The sequence below is a fragment of the Lithobates pipiens genome, unplaced genomic scaffold (assembly GCF_037356315.1).
Source record: "Lithobates pipiens isolate NorthernLeopardFrog02 unplaced genomic scaffold, aLitPip1_a1.2 Scaffold_3, whole genome shotgun sequence".
NCBI lineage: Eukaryota > Metazoa > Chordata > Amphibia > Anura > Ranidae > Lithobates > Lithobates pipiens.
In genome coordinates, this window is record NW_027507790.1 from 9,404,190 (window position 1) to 9,426,039 (window position 21,850).

The following is a 21,850-nucleotide window of genomic DNA, read 5'->3' on the forward strand; positions in this document are numbered from 1 at the left end:
TTAACGTCTACCTGTATGAACTCTGCGAAAGAAACGGTTCTGGGGAGCTGGGTTTTTTTTCACCGCGCCAGTGGCTGCTCATGCGCGACACATGCAGACTTCTGCGGCCATTTGAGGAGATCACCAAACTGGTCAGTCGCAGCCATGGCGCCATCAGTGACATGGTACCTTATGCCTTCTTTCTGGAGCGTGCATTGCGTCGTGTCATTGATCAGGCTGTGGAGGAGCAGGAGCGGGAAGATGAGGAAGTCGCAATGCTGGATGAATTCCCAGGGGGGGCTACTCTATCTGAGACAAGTCAACAACAGGAGTCTGATGAGGAGTCAGAGGAGGATGGTGCCGGGGCGGATGAGCAGGAGCAAGAAGAGCATGCTTTAAACCTTTCTGGGATCCCTGTTGTGCGAGGATGGGGAGAGGAGAATGAAGAGGACGACATTATCCTGGATGATGAGCAGGAGCCAGGCCACCACACCGCTTCCACTTTAGTGCAAATGGGGGCCTTCATGCTCCAGTGTTTTAATAGGGACCCCCGTATAAAAAGCATGAGGGTCAAGGACCAGTACTGGGTGGCAACGTACTTAGACCCCCGGTACAAACACAAAATGGCGGAAATGTTACCGCCGTCGCAGAGGGCTGTCAGAATGCAGCACTTCCAGGCCTTGCTTCGAGAAATGCTGCATTCTGCTTTTGCGTGCGCTGGCAGAGGAGCAATTCCCACTCCCAGAGAAGGATTTGCGGGTACCAATCCAACAGCGCCTGCAAGAAGAGGCCGGTTTGAAGATGTGTTGGTGACTTCGGATATGAGGTCATTCTTTCAGCCGACCCATCGACAGGTGTCATCCGGATCCAGCATCAGGGAACGCCTAGACCGTCAGGTGTCCGACTACATTGGGTTAACGGCCGATGTGGACGCTCTGAGGAGTGATGAACCCCTAGACTACTGGGTGGGCAGGCTTGACCTCTGGCCAGAGCTTGCCCAATTTGCAATCGAACTGTTGGCTTGCCCCTCATCCAGTGTCCTGTCCGAAAGGACGTTCAGCGCAGCAGGGGGGATTGTGACCGATAAGCGTACTCGCCTAGCTCACCACAGTGTTAACTACCTCACATTTCTAAAAATGAATGAGGCATGGATCTCGGAGGAATTCAACACATGTGACCAGTAGACCATGTATATGTCTATAAACTATTTTTTTAATCAAGCACACAGACCTTCTTAATTCATTTGGCTCACTTCCTTGACCCAAAAAAGCACACCGTACTATATGCCCCTACCCTCCTCTTTGAAGAGGTTGAGCGGTGTCATATTTCTACTGGGGCTGCTTATGATATCCCTGTGCTGTGCTGACTTCCTCCTGGGGGTTCTTATTATGAAGGGATCACACTATCCCTGTGCTGTGCTGACTTCCTCCTGGGGGTTCTTATTATGAGGGGATCACACCATCCCTGTGCTGTGCTGACTTCCTCCTGGGGCTGCTTACGGTGCTGCTGTCAGTGCTGTATGTCACGGTGCTGCTGTCAGCGCTGTATGTCACGGTGCTGCTGTCAGCGCTGTATGTCACGGTGCTGCTGTCAGCGCTGTATGTCACGGTGCTGCTGTCAGCGCTGTATGTCACGGTGCTGCTGTCAGCGCTGTATGTCACGGTGCTGCTGTCAGCGCTGTATGTCACGGTGCTGCTGTCAGCGCTGTATGTCACGGTGCTGCTGTCAGCGCTGTATGTCACGGTGCTGCTGTCAGCGCTGTATGTCACGGTGCTGCTGTCAGCGCTGTATGTCACGGTGCTGCTGTCAGTGCTCTGTATTACGGTGCTGCTGTCAGATGCCTCTATCACGGTGCATGTGTCATTCCGGTATGTCACGCTGCTGGTGATCATCTCCTGCACCCTCTTCTTTGCCTACCCTGGTCCCTGACCTTCCCTCTCCTCCATTGCCTTCATTAGCTCCATAGTCCTGAATTGTTAGAACAATTTCCCAAATAAAATAAAAATGCTTGTAGTTATCGATCCCAAATTCACCTCATACATGTATTATGTCATTGTCCAGATGGTGGGACTACGTTTTACCCCCTAATAATTACCACGTGGCCGCAAATTCGACATGAAGGTTTGCAAAGTTCGCCTCCCATTGAAGTCAATGGGGCCCGCGGCGAACGTTCGGTTTCGCGAACGTTTGGGTCCGTTCGCATTTCGCTTTCGCGAAACGTCCCGTCGGAAGTTCGTCCATCACTACTAAGAAGGCTGGTTTGCACACCAATCTTCCCATCGTACTTTGGTTTCAGCGGACAATACGTTCGTCAGTATGCTAGTCCGACGGACTAAGAATGGCGCATGCCCAGAAAGGATTTACAGGGCGGAAGCGCTCTGTCTTGTAAAACTAGTGTTCGTATTGAAGCTAGCATATTCGTCATGCTGCTAATTTTGTGATTTTTTTATTATAGCACATTCTTTTCTTCTTCATAATGCGAGAAAAGTGAAGTTGCTTTGCTGCTTATATTCACACAGAGTTATCACAAATGTCTTTATTCATCCTCATCTTATGATTAATATTCCAATTCAAGAATAAATAAAAAAAAAAAATAACGGACGAATTAAGCTGAAGTCTGAAAAGTGCGAATCGTCTTTAACCAAACTTCCACTAACGCAAAGTCAGCAGAAGGAGCCCAAAGGGTGCTTTGCTGTGTCTTGGACTTCCTATTTCTAGTCCCGTTGTACGTGCTGTACGTCATCGCGCAAGCTTTCGTCGGACTGTTTGTGTATCCGTGTGTGGCCAAGTCCGTTCAGTAGAAAGTATGTCGGATTGTCCGTAGGATTGTATGACGGACTAAGTACGTCATACAATTCGATCGTGTGTACGCGGCATTACAGGAAATGTTTTCCATATATTTTGGACCCATCCTAAAATATCCTTATTCTGGCAATACGTGATGGACTGTATAAAATCAGTTATATGGCACCATTGAACCTTACACTGAAAAACTGCCTATTGGGTCTACCCTGTTTCCCTGAAAATAAGACCTAGCATGATTGTTGGTGATGGCTGCAATATAAGCCCTACCCCCCAAATAAGCCCTACCCTGTTTCCCCAAAAATAAACCCTACCTTGAAAATAAGATCTACAAGGACTTTAACTAGGGCTTATTTGGGGTGTAGGGCTCATATTGCAGCCATCACCGACAATCACGCTAGGTCTTATCTTCGGGGGAAACGGGGTAGTAGAGGACATTCTTCTACATTTTTATGCTGAAAAAAATTATAGCTATGTGTTGGAAAAATTAGATCCACCTTCTATTGTTTTGGGGAAAAAATGGTAAATTCCAATCTGCTGTTATACCAGGACAGCTACAAGAACACAGGTTATGTCAAGATGTTTATGAATATCTGAGCAATGTGGCTTGAAAACCTTTCAAGGGATTCCTTTGATGTTATTGAGAAATACCATGGCTCCCCCCTTAAAGTGACTGTAAAGCTTTACAATTTTTTTTTCTAAAATAAACATTAAGGCTCGGTTCACACAGGGGCGACTCAGATCCGACTTCAGGTCGCTCCTAGTCGCCTCAGGTCGGACAACATTTAAAAATCAATGTAAGTGAATGAGAGCCGTCTTAATGCACGCTACTGAAGTCGCTCCGACTTCAAAAGAAGTTCCTGTACTACTTCAATCCGACTTGTAGGCGACTTGTAACCATTGATTTCAATGGAGGTCGCCTCCAAGTCGGATCTCTGTCTATACGGAGGCGACTTTGACAGAATTATTAGCTCTGAAGGGGGAACTCCACGCCAAATTTCTGAAAAAAATTTGGCGTGGGTCCCCCCTCCGAGAGCATACCAGGCCCTTAGGTCTGGTATGGATTCCAAGGGGAACCCCCTACGCCAAAAAAACGGCGTGGGGGTCCCCCCCAGATCCACACCAGACCCTTATCCGAGCACGCTACCCGGCCGGCCAGGAAAGGGGGTGGGGACGAGCGGGCGCCCCCCCCCCCTCCTGAGCCGTACCAGGCCACATGCCCTCAACATGGGGGGTGCCTTGGGGGAGGGGGGCGTGCGGCCCCCCCACCCCAAAGCACCTTGTCCCCATGTTGATGAGGACAAGGGCCTCTTCCTGGCAACCCTGGCCGTTGGTTGTCGGGGTCTGCAGGCGGGGGGGCTTATCGGAATCCAGGAGCCCCCTTTAATAAGGGGGCCCCCGGATACCGGCCCCCCCACCCTATGTGAATGAGTATGGGGTACAATGTACCCCTACCCATTCACCTGTAAAATAAAGTACAAAAAAAACACAACACACAAGATAAAATAGTTTATTGCACAGCTCCGGGGGTCTTCCGTCTTCGGGGGTCTTCTCGCCAGACTCCTCCGCTATCTTCTTCTAGCTCTTTTGCTAGCGGAGGAGCCCGGCTTTCTTCCTCGCCGCCGCCCTCTTCTTCCGATTTAGGGGGTCTTGTCCCCCTCTTCGGTTCTTCTGCCGGGCCACCGCGCCTTCTTATAGCTCTTTTACAGGCGGTGGCCCGGTCTTCTGTCGCCGTCGCCGCCTTCCGTTCTTCTTCTTCTTCTTCTCCTGGAGATGTTGACTCGAAGCTCTCTCCGGCCGCAATGCCAGGGACGAGCTGCGCGGCGACTTATATAGGGACAAGGGGCGGGGTCATCGGTTGATGTCACACGGGTTAATGTCACATGGTGACCCCGCCCCCTTACGATGTCACAGTCCCGGAGGATGCTGGGACTGTCACCATGTGACATCAACCCATGTGACATCAACCCATGTGACATCAACCGATGACCCCGCCCCTTGTCCTTATATAAGTCGCCGCGCAGCGCGTCCCTGGCTTTGCGGCCGGAGAGAGCGTCGAGTCAACATCTCCGGGAGAAGAAGAAGAAGAAGAAGAACGGAAGGCGGCCACGGCGACAGAAGACCGGGCCACCGCCTGTAAAAGAGCTATAAGAAGGCGAGGTGGCCCGGCAGAAGATCTGAAGAGGGGGACAAGACCCCCGAAGTCGGAAGAGGAGGGCGGCGGCGAGGAAGAAAGCTGGGCTCCTCCGCTAGCAAAAGAGCTAGAAGAAGATAGCGGAGGAGTCCGGCGAGAAGACCCCTGAAGACGGAAGACCCCCAGAGCTGTGCAATAAACAATTATATCTTGTGTGTTGTGTTTTTTTTTGTACTTTATATTACAGGTGAATGGGTAGGGGTACATTGTACCCCATACTCATTCACATAGGGTGGGGGGCCGGTATCCGGGGGCCCCCTTATTAAAGGGGGCTCCCGGATTCCGATAAGCCCCCCACCCGCAGACCCTGACAACCAACGGCCAGGGTTGTCGGGAAGAGGCCCTTGTCCTCATCACCCCGACAAGGCACCCCCCCATGTTGAGGGCACACTGCCTGGTATGGCTCAGGAGGGGGAACGCCCGCTCATCCCCACCCCCTTTCCTGGCCGGCCGGGTAGCGTGCTCGGATAAGGGTCTGGTGTGGATCTGGGGGGTCCCCCACGCCGTTTTTTCGGCGTAGGGTGTTCCCCTTGGAATCCATACCAGACCTAAGGGCCTGGTATGCTCTCGGAGGGGAAACCCACGCCAAATTTTTTACAGAAATTTGGAGTGGAGTTCCCTCTTCAGAGCTCATTGGCCACGGCAAAAGTTGCCTGGCCTGGGGCGACTTGTAAGTCGCCCCAGGTCGTGTCTAAAAGTCGTGTTCAAGTCGTCTCCAAGTTGCCTCACAAAGTCGCCCTGAAGTCGTGTCGCCCCTGTGTGAACCGAGCCTTATACTAAAGCCTCGTACACACTACTAGTTTTTTTTTTTTTTTTCAACCCAGCTCGGGTCAGAGCTGCTGTACTAACAATATGATGTTACGACAGCAATCTCCCCTACTGTTCTATTGTGTTCTGATAGGGGGGTGGCCCCCCTGCCAAAACACACCAGTAAGCGCTCTCAGCCATTGGCTGAGAGCTCTGAACGGGAGCCAGTCGGCAGACCGTGTTCGGACATGACCCTTCGACAGACGGCTTCTGTCATATCGGCTGCTATACAGACGGGCCAAATGTCGGGTGATTTTTATTGCACCAGCCAATTACATTCGGCACGTGTGAACTAGGCTTTACCTGCTCTGTGCCCTGATCCTCCTCTTCTAGGATCCTCCGCCCACACTCCTGACTCCTCCTCCCATCAATTACTATGGGGGCACTTGTGCAGGTTTGATCCCGGCCGCACTATGTATATCTTTGACACACACAGTGTGGCTCGACCTCGCATTTACTAGTTACCAATGGCAAATTTGAGACTTCCCTATGGAGCTGAGCCACTTGGAGTTGTATCAACCTTTTATAAAACAAATATATATTTTTTTTAAATGTCAAATGCTTAGACTGTCTTTGGAATGCCCCCCAAATAACACCATATAATAAAAATACACATTGCTCACTGTGATACTGACTTGGTGCAGGTCTCTCTCAAGCTCATAATTTGTAATGTAATGTGTGTTTTCCCTTACACGGATAGAATGACGTATTCCTGCATTACTGTCTATTGAAAACCTCTACTTTCCTTTTTTATTACTGTTTTTATTTTTTGTCACCCCCCGTGTATTCTTAATACTCACCATCGTCACAGTTAGCCCCTCTGTATCCTGGGCAGCATCTCCACTCTAGTATGGTCACTGTCTTGTAGCTGACTCTATAGGTTGGCCTGACAACAGTCCTATAACTAAAAATGAAACAGAACTATAACACCCACTGCTGAATACTGCGTACAAAACGTACAAAGAAAATCAGAGCTGTGGTAATATAAATGACATTTATGCAATGAAAAATGCAATGCAATAAAAAATAAAATAGAGGCAGCAAGAAACAGAGAAAAATAGGTCACCCATTCTCACCTTCCCCCTGAGCAGCCTGCTGCCCAGTGACAGTTCTGGTACACTCTCTGCAAAAAGGTGCCATTCTGGACTTGGCAAGACACTGTTCGACTGATAGGGACAGAGCACCAGTTCCTAAAATACACAGATATTATTTTATTATGTACAAAGGAAATGAGTTACAATAATCAATCAACAGACATTTTTCTAAAGCATTATTTGCATTCTTTTTAGTTTTGGGCACAATTTGGACATTTTTGCGCTTTTGTCTGTGACCTCCACTGGGGATACTTTATTTTTTATTTTTATTTACATAATCTTTATTTATTTTCATAATAATTTGACAATAAACAAACTTTATACAGTTAAATAATCGGTTTTACAAATTAGCATTTCTTTTCCTGCCCCCCCCCCCTTTTAGAACATGGCAGGATAAGTCAGAAAGTCCCTTTTGCACAGCCTGTGATCGTGATTCTCCTAGCATCTCAGCCTTCTTATCACCTATTCACAAATTTTCTCTTTCTTTATTCCCTCACTCATTTTCTCCTCCAACCTTTCCTACTCCCCATCTTAAGTCACTCCAAACCCTTACACTGGATATCCCAATCTATCCAGCCATGGTTTCCACATTTTTTGAAATTCTTTAAAATTTCCTCTCCTTACATATACTACCTTTTCCTTCCAAACCGTCTCTGTAATTAACTGCCTCCAATCTGCTATCGAAGGGGGGTTTTTTGCCTGTCACCTCTGTGCTATCAGTTTTCTTGCCTGAAACATACACCTCATTACTGCTTTGTTTATACAAGCCGATCCTCCTATTCCTTCATTCAGGCCCAGCACACACATTCTGGGGTTCCCATTAACCGTCACTCTGAATATTTCATTCAAATCAGCAATAACTTCTGACCAATAGCGAAACAGTTTAGGGCACCACCAGAACATGTATGTCAGATCCCCAGTCTCCTGACATCTTGGGCATCCATCATCCACTCTTCGCCCAAAATGAAATAATCTCTTCGGCGTGTAATATGCTCTATGTATCAGCATCAGATGTGACACCTTCTGGGCAGGCGAAACGGATATCGAGTACCCCCCCAAGTATCCTCATCCACTGCTCATCTGAAAATGTTCCTAATTCCTCCTCCCATTTCCTTCTACTTTTGAGTTTTCCTGGGCTTTCTATACTCCCTTCACATATATATGGGTACATTTCTGCTATAAAGCCTCTTACTCTGTCTTGGGAGTTTAGTCTACTGTAAATGGGGGAGTTACTCCAAACTGGCCCTAGTATATCAAATTGTTTCTGTAAGGCGTGTCTAATTTGTAAGTATTTATAAAATGAATGTTTTGGTAGATCAAATTCCGCTCTCAGCGCGTTAAATGTTTTTATTGTGTTTCCTTCGTACAACTGGGCCAGCCTGTCAATCCCCCTAGTTTCCCAATCTTTATGTCTTTCGATCATTTCCATTTCCTGTAGATTCAAGTTATTCCACTGGGGATACTTAACCTCACTTCCTATCCTTGTGACAACTCTATCTGTGGCACAGGAAGTACGAGAAATGTGCCCAACAACGGCACATTAGCAATAAAGCCCTTTTTAGTAGAGTGATAAAAAATCCATTCAACTTCTTTTTTTTTGATTTTCCCTGACTTCCTATCCTGGTGACAACATTGTTGACAGGACATGACGTTAGGGGCATTCCAAATGGGTAAGAGGCAAAAAAAAACTCAAAACACTAGATATCCAAAAAGGAAAGTGCCAGGAGTAGATTGTGAACAGTTCAGATGTAATTTCATTGAAATTCTTTTACCCTGAAAAGCCAACATGTTTCAGAGGCTCTTTCCCTTTAACAGGGCTCTAAAAAATTAAAAAAATATATAGAAAAAAAAATGCTATGAGTGTGTAGGCAGGTGCAGTCTACTTTCTCCACTGCAGATAGTGCTGAACCGCAGAGGGGAGGAAATCAAGAGGAACATGGTCCTTCTATGGTTTCCTGGGTCACTGGGGAAGCTATCAGGTTGGATACTGCTGATCCATGTGACTCTGGTGGCCATTTTGGTCAGGCAGAGTCTCTTTAGGACCCTGGCTCCCGGGCTATATACAGTATCTCACAAAGGTGCGTACACTTTTATATACAGTATCTTACAAAAGTGAGTACACCCCTCACATTTTTTTTAATATTTTATCATATTTTTTCATGTGACAACACTGAAGAAATTAAATTTTGCTACAATGTAAAATAAAGTAGTGAGTGTACAACTTGTATAACAGTGTAAATTTACTGTCCCCTCAAAATAACTCAACACACAGCCATTAATGCCTAAACCAATTTGATGCAGTGTGCGGCATATGGTCTGAGCACTGAAATGCTGACCCCCTCCCCCCACCCCTTCAACCTCTGCAGCAATGCTGGCAGCACTCATACGTCTTTTTCCCAAAGACAACCTCTAGATATGCCGCTGGGCACGTGCAATCAACTTCTTTGGTTGACCATGGCAAGGCCTGTTCTGAGTGGAACGTGTCCTGTTAAACCACTGTATGGTCTTTGCCACCGTGCTGCAGCTCAGTTTCAGGGTCTTACCAAACTTCTTATAGCCTAGGACATCTTTATGTAGAGCAACAATTATTTTTTTCAGATCCTCAGAGAGTTCTTTGCCATGAGGCGCCATGTTGAACTTACAGTGATCAGTATGAGAGAGAGAGTGATAACACCAAATTTAACACACCTGCTCCCCATTCACAACTGAGACTTTGTAACACTAACGACTCACATGATGACACTGGAGAGGGAAAATGGCTAATTGGGCCCAATTTGGACATTTTCACTTAGGGGTGTACTCACGTTTGTTGCCAGCAGTTTAGACATTAATGGCTGTGTGTTGAGTTATTTTGTGGGGACAGCAAATTCACACTGTTATACAAGCTGTACAAAAATCGGCAGTGTATCAAATACTTGTTCTCCCCACAGTATATATATATATATATATATATATATATATATATATATATATATATATATATATCAATCACTGTAGATAGGATAGTTTCTACATGAATTCCGTCGTGAGTCTCAAAAGGAGTCGAACAAGGACATATAGAGAAGAAAACAAAACATGTACAACCAAACTTGTCAACCGAGTTACCTTGAGTGCAACATGTATCTAGCCACTCTGTGCTTATAGTGTTTTTTTTTGTATCTTTATAGTAACTATAGTAACAAGCACATGGTAGTTTCCCAGACTCACATCCCAAGAACCAGGCAGAAAATGTATTTTGCCTCAAACTGTTAGCAGCCTACATAGAAGGGTGCTACACATAATACACATCTGTGTGTATTAGTAGCATTTTAAGTTGTACTGGCTATGTTTTTTGCATTTGGTGACTTTTATGTCTTTACCTTTATTATTGAATACTGATAGCATTTTTTAATTATTATTATTTCTAGCCCTGAAGAAGGAGAGCCCCAGGAAACATATTGTATTCTTTTTAATTGTGTGAGACTGCAAAGCGTTTGTAAGGGCTAAAGTTTTTTTTAAATCTTAATGCATTCTCTGCATTAATGTAAAAAAACTTCTATTTTCAGCCCCCCCCCTCCCCCCCCCCCCCCGTGCCTGATCTTGATCCAGCACTGTGCAAGAGAGCAGCGGCTCTGCTCTCTCCCTCTTTCCTCACTGGACATGGAGGCAGCAGCGGAAGCCATTGACTCCTGCTACTGTCAATCAAATCCAGTGAGGAGGAAGCAGGGGGCGAGACAGAGCGTGTTAGTATACCACACAGCCTGGTTCATGATTAAGCCCACACGTGTGCTACCATAGGAAGTAGCTTCCTATGGGGGCACATAGAAAAGAGGAGAAGCCAAGAGTGCCAATGGGGGACCCGAGAAGAGGAGGATTGGGGATGCTCTGTGCAAAACCATTGTAGAGAGCAGGTAAGTATGACATTTGTTATTGTTATTTAAAAAAACAACAACTTTGCAATCACTTTAAATAAAATCAGGAATTTACACGATCTGCTTCTGGTACTTTCCATGCATAGCTAGTCTTTACCTGACCCTCCGCTACTATTCTTGGGAGATCTATTTATGGGTAATAATTCCTTTTCTGTTTTGGGATAATTTACTGGGGGCATTTATTAACATATGACCCACATCCTCTTTCTACCTAGAAATACAGGTTCTAACTTTTCACACCACTCTATACAAAACTAAAATAAAATTGGCTGGCGGTTACACTTACAAATGCGATAGAGAAAGCATAGTAACTTCTATTAACCAATCACAAACCATCTGGCATTAATTGCACTATGGTAAATCTAAATAGTTGTTATAGGTATCTTGCTGTAATTTTTCTTCTACTTCTAAAAGCCTATGAGACATAAATTATGTTCACTTACTGAAAATAATTATATAAACTGAAATTTATCAAAAATTTAAACACAAAACAAGCTTATACAAGGGCAAAGACATGATAGATATATTTTTTGCTTTTACATAGAATAACAATCAGTTCTAACTGTGAATGTTTAGCACATTGTTTTGTTCCTGTGTATCAGAACATCTGCATGCAGAGAAGATCTTCAGTCTAAAACTACCATAACAAGAACCTTTATTGGGTGGGCAACACAGCTATTTAGATAATTGAGACGAGACCATGTCCAGCGGGAATTACAAAAAAATAAAAGGAAAAATAAAATAGCAAAATAGCTAAAAAGCTATGCATTCCACCACTCAGGCATGTTTCATTACAGGGCCAGGTACAGAAATTCTTGTTTTTTTTGGATGGTGAAACCATTAAAAAGAGTTTTGGGTAGTCAAAGTAGATCTATTGCCAAAACTAGGATCTCCTACTCCTCTGCTCACGACCTTTAATATTTAAATTAAGGCAAAACGATTGAAATTGCAATTGAAAAATGTAGACTGTACTCTGGTGCTCCTGTAATAAAATTTTATTAAGATGAGAATCCATATTCATCCCGTCTTGGCTCCTCCCCCACTGACGCATTTCAGAGCTGTACTATTTAGAGCCTAATCATAGAGTTCTGAATGAGTAAAAGGAATGAACCCAGACAGGATGAGTGTGTACTCTTAGCTTGATAACATTTTAAATACAGGAAGGATTGAACTGAAGTGTACATTTTTCATTTTCCCTAAAATACTTACCTGGTGTCAGGCACATGCTGGCCACAGCACAACTAGATTTCCAAGGTGAATGCTAAGGCTCAGGTATGGGTGCTTGCCTTGCTGGGCACGGGTGCATGCAAATGCACATGCACACAGCTATGCGCTGTGTGTCTTCCTGTACCTGCTATCAGCCACTGCCACCTCTGCCTGCTATCTATCAGTATAGGGACTGCTGTTCCTGCTGTCATCTGCTGTCCCAGCTATCTGGCCAGGTCTGGTGACACACCTGCAACTCTTCATCACTTCCAGCAGAAGACCACACAGGCACTCATACCACACTACTCTATTGCGGCCAGTGGTCCCCAAGCCTGGACCATATGAGAGGCCTCCCTCTACACATCGGGCTCAAGGTTTGTGACACCTAGGTTTGAGACACCACTTCTGCAAAAAAACAAAATAGCTGGTTGTATAACTTAAAATGTAGCTATAGCTTTTTTTTCCCCCTTTTTCACAGGGACTAAAAGTAATAAAAAATTTGTCATTTTAATTTACCGCTAGAACAGGAAAATAAGGGATCATTTTCCAATGATGATATCTGTTGCTGTGTCAATTGTCTAAGCCCTTGTACACACGGTCAGACATTCTGACAACCAAATCCGTTGGATTTTGTCCGACGGATTTTGTCCGAAACTGTTGCATACACACGGTCGGACAAAGTTGTCGGAAAATCCGATTGTACATAACGTGATGACGTTATTTTGTTACGATGGGACTACGTTCAGGCTAGTAGCCAATAGCTTTGGTCTAGGAATTTGATCTGAGCATGCGTGGCACTTTGTCCGTCGGAGTAGGCTACACATGATCGGAGTATGTCCGATCAGAGCATTTTGTCGGAAAATTTTACCGGCAAGTTGGAAAAGTTGGTCCGTCGGATATTCCGATGGAAACAGTCTGATGGAGACCACACACAGTCGGAATATCCGACAAAACGGTCCGATAGGACACATTCCGTCGGAATCTCCGACCGTGTGTACAAGGGCTAAGAGAGTATTTTCCTTACTTTGGATGTGTTTATGACACAAAAAGTAAAGGGGAATTGCCCAAATAGAAAAAGCAATCCATTGGCTACAGTGATGATGGGAGACCTTGTTTTTGGTCAGAGACTGGCATGGTAATGAAGCTAGGTGAAGACCAGATAATCCTATACTTTGCTCTGTAGTGACAGATCCCATATTTCCACAGTGCCCGCATCTCTTTAGCTTCTTCTATCTATTCTCCTTGTGTTTTTTATGCAATGAAAGATATGAAATTCATTTTTAGTGCTACTGAATGTACTACTAGTACCACTGTAAAATTAAATTCAAACATATCTGAATACACACCTTTTGATACACTTTAAAATTTCACTGGAATTGCTCAAGCATATTTTTGTTGAAGGGGGATAGGGAGTGTCACAGACAAAACTGCTCCAGGGGTAAACAAAGATTCTCCTAAAAATTTGAACTGTATGCCAGAGACCCCTGAAGAAACAATGTGCGCTTGTAAAGGTGTGTGCAGGAGGAGGCGAGGCACCAGAGTCACATTTAAGATTAATTGCTTATCAAAGTAATCCTAAAAGAGGAAGTAATTGCAACGAATAGGAAGAGATGAAATCATATGTAGGTTGGAAAGGTTACTCAAACTCCTCTTACAAAATTGCAAATGTTATTCCGAGACGTATCCATCTTACAGCAACTCAAAAAAGAAAAAAAAAGTTTGATATTTTTAATGCTGCACAAGGAAAACAAAACAAATAATGTACACAAATAAAAACAAATGACATGCAATAAGTAAAAATAAAAACATCAGAAAAAAGGGGAAGACTTACTTTATAAGGGCTATTTCAACTTGTAAAAAGATTAATAAGGTGTTTTAAAAATTGTAGGTTTATTGGAACTGATATTGCCGGTATGTAAAGATCAAAGGACTTTGGTTGGCAAATAAGTACTAAAATAAAATGTAACAATATTGTTACAATGTATTTCTGAATAAAACCTTCAAACATTGACTGCAGGCTTCATTCACACAGGAGCCCTGGCAGTGTTTCTGAACATGCTTATCACTAGACTCTGGCACCTGTGGCACGTGCCTTGGGTCTGCTGCTGTTTTGTGACAACTTGACTACATTCAGACATTATTGGGAAGAGTGACTTCCCACCTGAAAGTGTCTCTATATTTCTATTGCCGACATAACTTAGCAGAGCCAGAGCTGCCATTGTGGGATCATCTTCCCTGTCAGGTCGGTAACCACCGATGCCAAAGATATATTTTGTTTCCTTCACTACTGAACACCAGTATATAGGGTCACTTCATCAGTGACCACCAATATGAGGGGGAACTTTACCACTAACCACCAACATAAGAGGATGCTATGCTCACCACCAATGTAAGGGGGCCTTACAATTACCATCAATGTAAGGGGGTACTATATTTACCACTCAGCACAATTCATACATAACCAGTCATACTCTTGACTGCCATACTCTATAACCTGAGCTGTATGTTACATACTTCTGACCAAGGTTTTCTTAGTCTCAACCTTTGCTGGTTGCTAAATAGTCACAGAATATTTTTTTAAAGTTGTCCTTCAAGGTAGCCTAAAGCCCCATACACACTATCAGATTCAGCAATATGTTTGCATATGATTGGTTGATGGAAGTCAGCAGAGCTTCTGCTCATTTACTAAGCTCTGGAGCAACTGCTCTTGCAGAGTGCACAGTCAATATTCCTTTAGAATAATCAACCCCTATGGGGTTGAATTTAACCTCCCTGGCGGTATGATTCAGTCTGGATTTAGGTGCTGAAAGAGGTACAATTATTTTGCATGGAAATTTGGCGTTTTATATTGTATTCCTGTAATTCTTAGGAATAAATCTCTTAAATATGTTCAAACCAGAGTCTAGCAGACATCCCGGGTATGATAAAGTTTATAATATAATAAAGAATAATAAAAAATATTTAATAATGTAATCAAATCCTAAAACACTGAAAAAGGGACACTTTTTGGTTGCTATGGACAATCTCCAAATTCCAGGCAGAAAAAACAGTATTTATAATATAAAAGTGCATGCAGGGCACTGCACAGAGCACTAGGGACAAAGGGTGTATGTAATTTTGTAATACAGTACTGTAATCTGTAAGATTACAGTGCTGTGTGTGTTTTGTGTACTTATACTTTTTTGAATTTGCCGCCGTTCTCCGCTCCCGTGTGCCGTAACTCTGCAGGGAACGGAGCCCGGCGGCATTCGGCACTGTGAATCGAGTTAAGGACAGCTCGATCACACAGCGCGGAGGACATCACTGGATCCAGGGGACAAGGTAAGTAACTCACTGTGTCCTCCCCTGCATCCAGCGATGCGATCCCGAGTCTGGCTCGGGGTTACCGCTCCTATCAGTAAAATCCTAACCCGAGCCAGACTCGGGATTACCGCTAGGGGGGTTAATAAAGGCAAATCTACTTTGCTCTACAAGTGCACTGCAAGTGCACTTGGAAGTGCAGTCGCTGTAGGCCCGAGGGGGACATGCAAGGAAAATAAAAAACAGAATTTTTGTTTGTACGTGATTGGGTGATAGAAATCAGCAGTGCTTCCCCTCATCTCAGGTCTTCTCCTCAGATCTGCAGCGGCTGCACTTCCAAGTGCACTTGTAGTGAAAAGTGGATTTGCTTTTCTTAAATAAACCCCATTGGATCCATGCACACATAAGCTTTTACCAGTATATAGCATCAGTATTTAGAGGAAGTAAATGCTCCACCCCTGAATGCAGAAGAGTTGCGTTCAGGAGAGGAGCGTTTTATTAGAAAAAAATTGATGCTGCAAAAAACATGTGTAAACATGTGTAAATGTATATAAATGTGCACGATAGGTGCATTTAGCGCTTAAAGGATTAACTAATTTCAATGGCCAAAATAAATTAGTATTATGCCCTGTGAAATGAATTAACATACAAGCAATTGATGCTGCTAAACACATGTAAACGCAGCTAAATGCGGTAGAAGCATTTGCTAGCGTCCAGCGTCTTTCTTCTGCCAGGAGAAAGGCATCTAAGGAGAGTCCTGTGTGCATGGACCCTAAGGATGGCCAGATGTAAGTGGACGTGTGTTTTCTATTTTGATCGGAATGTAATATGTTTGCATCCAAGTCTACTTGTACTTACATAAACGGATGTGGTGGACATAGGCAGACGGATGTGGTGGACATAGGCAGACGGATGTGGTGGACATAGGCAGATGGATGTGGTGGACATAGGCAGATGGATGTGGTGGACATAAGCAGACGGATGTGGTGGACATAGGGAGATGGATGTGGTGGACATAAGCAGACGGATGTGGTGGACATAGGCAGATGGATATGGTGGACATAAGCAGATGGATGTGGTGGACATAGGCAGACGGCTGTGGTGGACATAGGCAGACGGCTGTGGTGGACATAGGCAGACGGATGTGGTGGACATAAGCAGATGGATGTGGTGGACATAAGCAGTGGGATGTGGTGGACATAGGCAGATGGATGTGGTGGACATAAGCAGTCGGATGTGGTGGACATAGGCAGATGGATGTGGTGGACATAAGCAGACGGATGTGGTGGACATAGGCAGACGGCTGTGGTGGACATAGGCAGACGGATGTGGTGGACATAGGCAGACGGATGTGGTGGACATAAGCAGATGGATGTGGTGGACATAAGCAGACGGATGTGGTGGACATAAGCAGATGGATGTGGTGGACATAGGCAGACGGATGTGGTGGACATAGGCAGACGGATGTGGTGGACATAGGCAGATGGATGTGGTGGACATAGGCAGATGGATGTGGTGGACATAGGCAGATGGATGTGGTGGACATAAGCAGACGGATGTGGTGGACATAGGGAGATGGATGTGGTGGACATAAGCAGACGGATGTGGTGGACATAGGCAGATGGATATGGTGGACATAAGCAGATGAATGTGGTGGGCATAGGCAGATGGATGTGGTGGACATAGGCAGATGGATGTGGTGGACATAAGCAGACGGATGTGGTGGACATAAGCAGATGGATGTGGTGGACATAGGCAGATGGATATGGTGGACATACGCAAACGGATGTGGTGGACATAAGCAGATGGATGTGGTGAACATAGGTAGATGGATGTGGTGGACATAGGCAGTCGGATGTGGTGGACATAAGCAGACGGATGTGGTAGACATAGGTAGACGGATGTGGTGGACATAGGCAAATGGATGTGGTGGACATAGGCAGATGGATGTGGTGGACATAAGCAGATGGATGTGGTGGACATAGGCAGACGGATGTGGTGGACATAAGCAGATGGATGTGGTGGACATAGGCAGACGGATGTGGTGGACATAGACAGATGGATGTGGTGGACATAGGCAGACGGATGTGGTGGACATAAGCAGACGGATGTGGTGGACATAGGCAGACGGATGTGGTGGACATAAGCAGATGGATGTGGTGGACATAGGCAGATGGATGTGGTGGACATAGGCAGATGGATGTGGCGGACATAGGCAGACGGATGTGGTGGACATAGGGAGATGGATTTGGTGGACATAGGCAGATGGATATGGTGGACATAAGCAGACGGATGTGGTGGACATAGGCAGATGGATATGGTGGACATAAGCAAACAGATGTGGTGGACATAGGCAGATGGATGTGGTGGACATAAGCAGATGGATGTGGTGGACATAGGCAGATGGATGTGGTGGACATAAGCAGATGGATGTGGTGGACATAAGCAGTGGGATGTGGTGGACATAGGCAGATGGATGTGGTGGACATAAGCAGTCGGATGTGGTGGACATAGGCAGATGGATGTGGTGGACATAAGCAGACGGATGTGGTGGACATAGGAAGTGCAGTCGCTGTAGGCCCGAGGGGGACATGCAAGGAAAATAAAAAACAGAATTTTTGTTTGTACGTGATAGAAATCAGCAGTGCTTCCCCTCATCTCAGGTCTTCTCCTCAGATCTGCAGCGGCTGCACTTCCAAGTGCACTTGTAGTGAAAAGTGGATTTGCTTTTCTTAAATAAACCCCATTGGATCCATGCACACATAAGCTTTTACCAGTATATAGCATCAGTAGTTAGAGGAAGTAAATGCTCCACCCCTGAATGCAGAAGAGTTGCGTTCAGGAGAGGAGCGTTTTATTAGAAAAAAATTTATGCTGCAAAAAACATGTGTAAACATGTGTAAATGTATCTAAATGTGCACGATAGGTGCATTTAGCGCTTAAAGGATTAACTAACTTCAATGGCCAAAATAAATTAGTATTATGCCCTGTGAAATGAATTAACATACAAGCAATTGATGCTGCTAAACACATGTAAACGCAGCTAAATGCGGTAGAAGCATTTGCTAGCGTCCAGCGTCTTTCTTCTGCCAGGAGAAAGGCATCTAAGGAGAGTCCTGTGTGCATGGACCCTAAGGATGGCCAGATGTAAGTGGACGTGTGTTTTCTATTTTGATCGGAATGTAATATGTTTGCATCCAAGTCTACTTGTACTTACATAAACGGATGTGGTGGACATAGGCAGACGGATGTGGTGGACATAGGCAGATGGATGTGGTGGACATAGGCAGACGGATGTGGTGGACATAGGCAGACGGATGTGGTGGACATAGGCAGATGGATGTGGTGGACATAAGCAGACGGATGTGGTGGACATAGGGAGATGGATGTGGTGGACATAAGCAGACGGATGTGGTGGACATAGGCAGATGGATATGGTGGACATAAGCAGATGAATGTGGTGGACATAAGCAGATGGATGTGGTGGACATAGGCAGACGGCTGTGGTGGACATAGGCAGACGGATGTGGTGGACATAGGCAGACGGCTGTGGTGGACATAGGCAGACGGATGTGGTGGACATAAGCAGATGGATGTGGTGGACATAGGCAGATGGATGTGGTGGACATAAGCAGACGGATGTGGTGGACATAGGCAGACGGCTGTGGTGGACATAGGCAGACGGCTGTGGTGGACATAGGCAGACGGATGTGGTGGACATAGGCAGACGGATGTGGTGGACATAAGCAGATGGATGTGGTGGACATAAGCAGTCGGATGTGGTGGACATAGGCAGATGGATGTGGTGGACATAGGCAGACGGATGTGGTGGACATAAGCAGACGGATGTGGTGGACATAGGCAGACGGATGTGGTGGACATAGGCAGACGGATGTGGTGGACATAAGCAGACGGATGTGGTGGACATAGGCAGACGGATGTGGTGGACATAGGCAGACGAATGTGGTGGACATAGGCAGACGGATGTGGTGGACATAGGCAAACGGATCTGGTGGACATAGGCAGACGGATGTGGTGGACATAGGCAGACGGATGTGGTGGACATAGGCAGACGGATGTGGTGGACATAGGCAGACGGATGTGGTGGACATAGGCAGACGGATGTGGTGGACATAGGCAGACGGATGTGGTGGACATAGGCAGACGGATGTGGTGGACATAGGCAGACGGATGTGGTGGACATAGGCAGACGGATGTGGTGGACATAGGCAGACGGATGTGGTGGACATAGGCAGACGGATGTGGTGGACATAGGCAGACGGATGTGGTGGACATAGGCAGATGGATGTGGTGGACATAAGCAGATGGATGTGGTGGACATAGGCAGACGGATGTGGTGGACATAGGCAGATGGATGTGGTGGACATAAGCAGACGGATGTGGTGGACATAGGCAGACGGATGTGGTGGACATAGGCAGACGGATGTGGTGGACATAGGCAGATGGATGTGGTGGACATAAGCAGACGGATGTGGTGGACATAGGCAGACGGATGTGGTGGATATAGGCAGATGGATGTGGTGGACATAAGCAGATGGATGTGGTGGACATAGGCAGACGAATGTGGTGGACATAGGCAGATGGATGTGGTGGACATAGGCAGACGGATGTGGTGGACATAGGCAGACGGATGTGGTGGACATAAGCAGACGGATGTGGTGGACATAGGCAGACGGATGTGGTGGACATAAGCAGACGGATGTGGTGGACATAGGCAGACGGATGTGGTGGACATAGGCAGACGGATGTGGTGGACATAGGCAGACGGATGTGGTGGACATAGGCAGACGAATGTGGTGGACATAGGCAGACGGATGTGGTGGACATAGGCAGACGGATGTGGTGGACATAGGCAGACGGATGTGGTGGACATAGGCAGACGGATGTGGTGGACATAAGCAGACGGATGTGGTGGACATAGGCAGACGGATGTGGTGGACATAGGCAGACGGATGTGGTGGACATAAGCAGACGGATGTGGTGGACATAGGCAGACGGATGTGGTGGACATAGGCAGACGGATGTGGTGGACATAGGCAGACGGATGTGGTGGACATAGGCAGACGAATGTGGTGGACATAGGCAGACGGATGTGGTGGACATAGGCAGACGGATGTGGTGGACATAGGCAGACGAATGTGGTGGACATAGGCAGACGGATGTGGTGGACATAGGCAGACGGATGTGGTGGACATAGGCAGACGGATGTGGTGGACATAGGCAGACAGATGTGGTGGACATAGGCAGACGGATGTGGTGGACAATTGGGGTAAATGGATGTGGTGGACATAGGCTGACAGATGTACACAGCCATTCATCCACCTATAGGTATTACATGTGTCTCTTTTTTCTCTATCACAAGATGGAGGAAAAATTGTAACGTACATGGAGGTCACAGAGTGACATCTGTTTTCATTCTGATGAAACGCAGCAGGGGATCAGTCCAGAATCCCCTGCTGAGAAAGGGGCCCAAGTGACTTCTCTAAAGGGTTACAGATTACAGTATACTGCATACAATATTGGGGATCTTAACTAGCACAACATGCCTGTACACATGAAGATGTCACCATTCCTTGCACATGTGCCAATCAAAAAAAAAAGCACAAATGTGTGCGATATAGCACAGCGGCAGGTTATAATTTCATTCTCCTCTCCACCCTCCTTGAAAACTGTGTAAAGAGAAACATGGAAAAGGTTTTTAAAGACGCTCATTGCCAACATAGTCCTGATGGAAACAGCTGAGTAGCACTGACTTATGTATATGGATTTGTGCTCTGCACCGCACTTCCAGCTAAGCTGCTCTACATTCTCTGGCTATCTAAGGGAACTCAGAGTAAATGAACCTGAAAGTGATCATTGACCTCTATAATGACTGCACATGCTGCCTTTTGAATAAAAGCAAAGACCGATCCTTGATGCATAAAAGTACTGCAAGCGCTCTGTTTCTGCTATTCAGGATTATACTGGAAAAAGAGAACACTAAAAAATAAAGGCATATACAGAGCAAAAAAGTCAGACTACCCCAACATACAAGTAGAAACACAATAATGGGCCACCTCCAACCTCAAAAAGGCTGTAGGATTACTTTCTTGTTAAAAAAAAAAAGGCTGTAGGGCAAAAAGACAAATATATATCCTAAGGTTTAAATGTCATATTGAAAAAACAGAGGATTACCAAGTTTCCTAAATGTTTTTTTAAATGCAGAGCAACTACGATTAGCATAGGTCAGTTTATAGTTGGGCAGTACCTCTCCATTCAGTTTATTCTACACTTGGCCATCTGAAGGACCTGCACAATCATCTCCAGGGACAATGACCCCTTTTATCAGGTCTAGCTTATTTCCGGTAGGTTTAGTTGTGTGGTCACAATTCCGAGTGCGTTTTAGCTAAAGGAGCAGCGAACGGTGAATACACATGTAATAACACTTAAACACTATAGTAAAAGTGCAACAATAAAACAATAAGCACACAGACATTGTATAATCACCTACAACAATGTGTACTAGAGTGGAAGTTTCTATTTAAAGGGAATGTACA

At 45.5% G+C, this 21,850-nt stretch overlaps 1 protein-coding gene across 7 annotated transcripts in view; it reads right to left on the reverse strand.

Annotated features, from left to right (window-relative positions):
- EMID1 (EMI domain containing 1) overlaps window positions 1-21,850 on the reverse strand; it is a 170,048-nt gene that overhangs the window by 136,339 nt on the left and 11,859 nt on the right. For all 7 annotated transcript variants that reach the window (XM_077461244.1, XM_077461243.1, XM_077461239.1 and 4 more), the window contains exons 2-3: window positions 6,859-6,972; window positions 6,583-6,686 (exon numbers count right to left, since the gene is read on the reverse strand). In XM_077461244.1, the coding sequence (XP_077317370.1) occupies window positions 6,583-6,686; window positions 6,859-6,972 (218 nt within the window). The remainder of the gene's footprint in view (window positions 1-6,582; window positions 6,687-6,858; window positions 6,973-21,850) is intronic.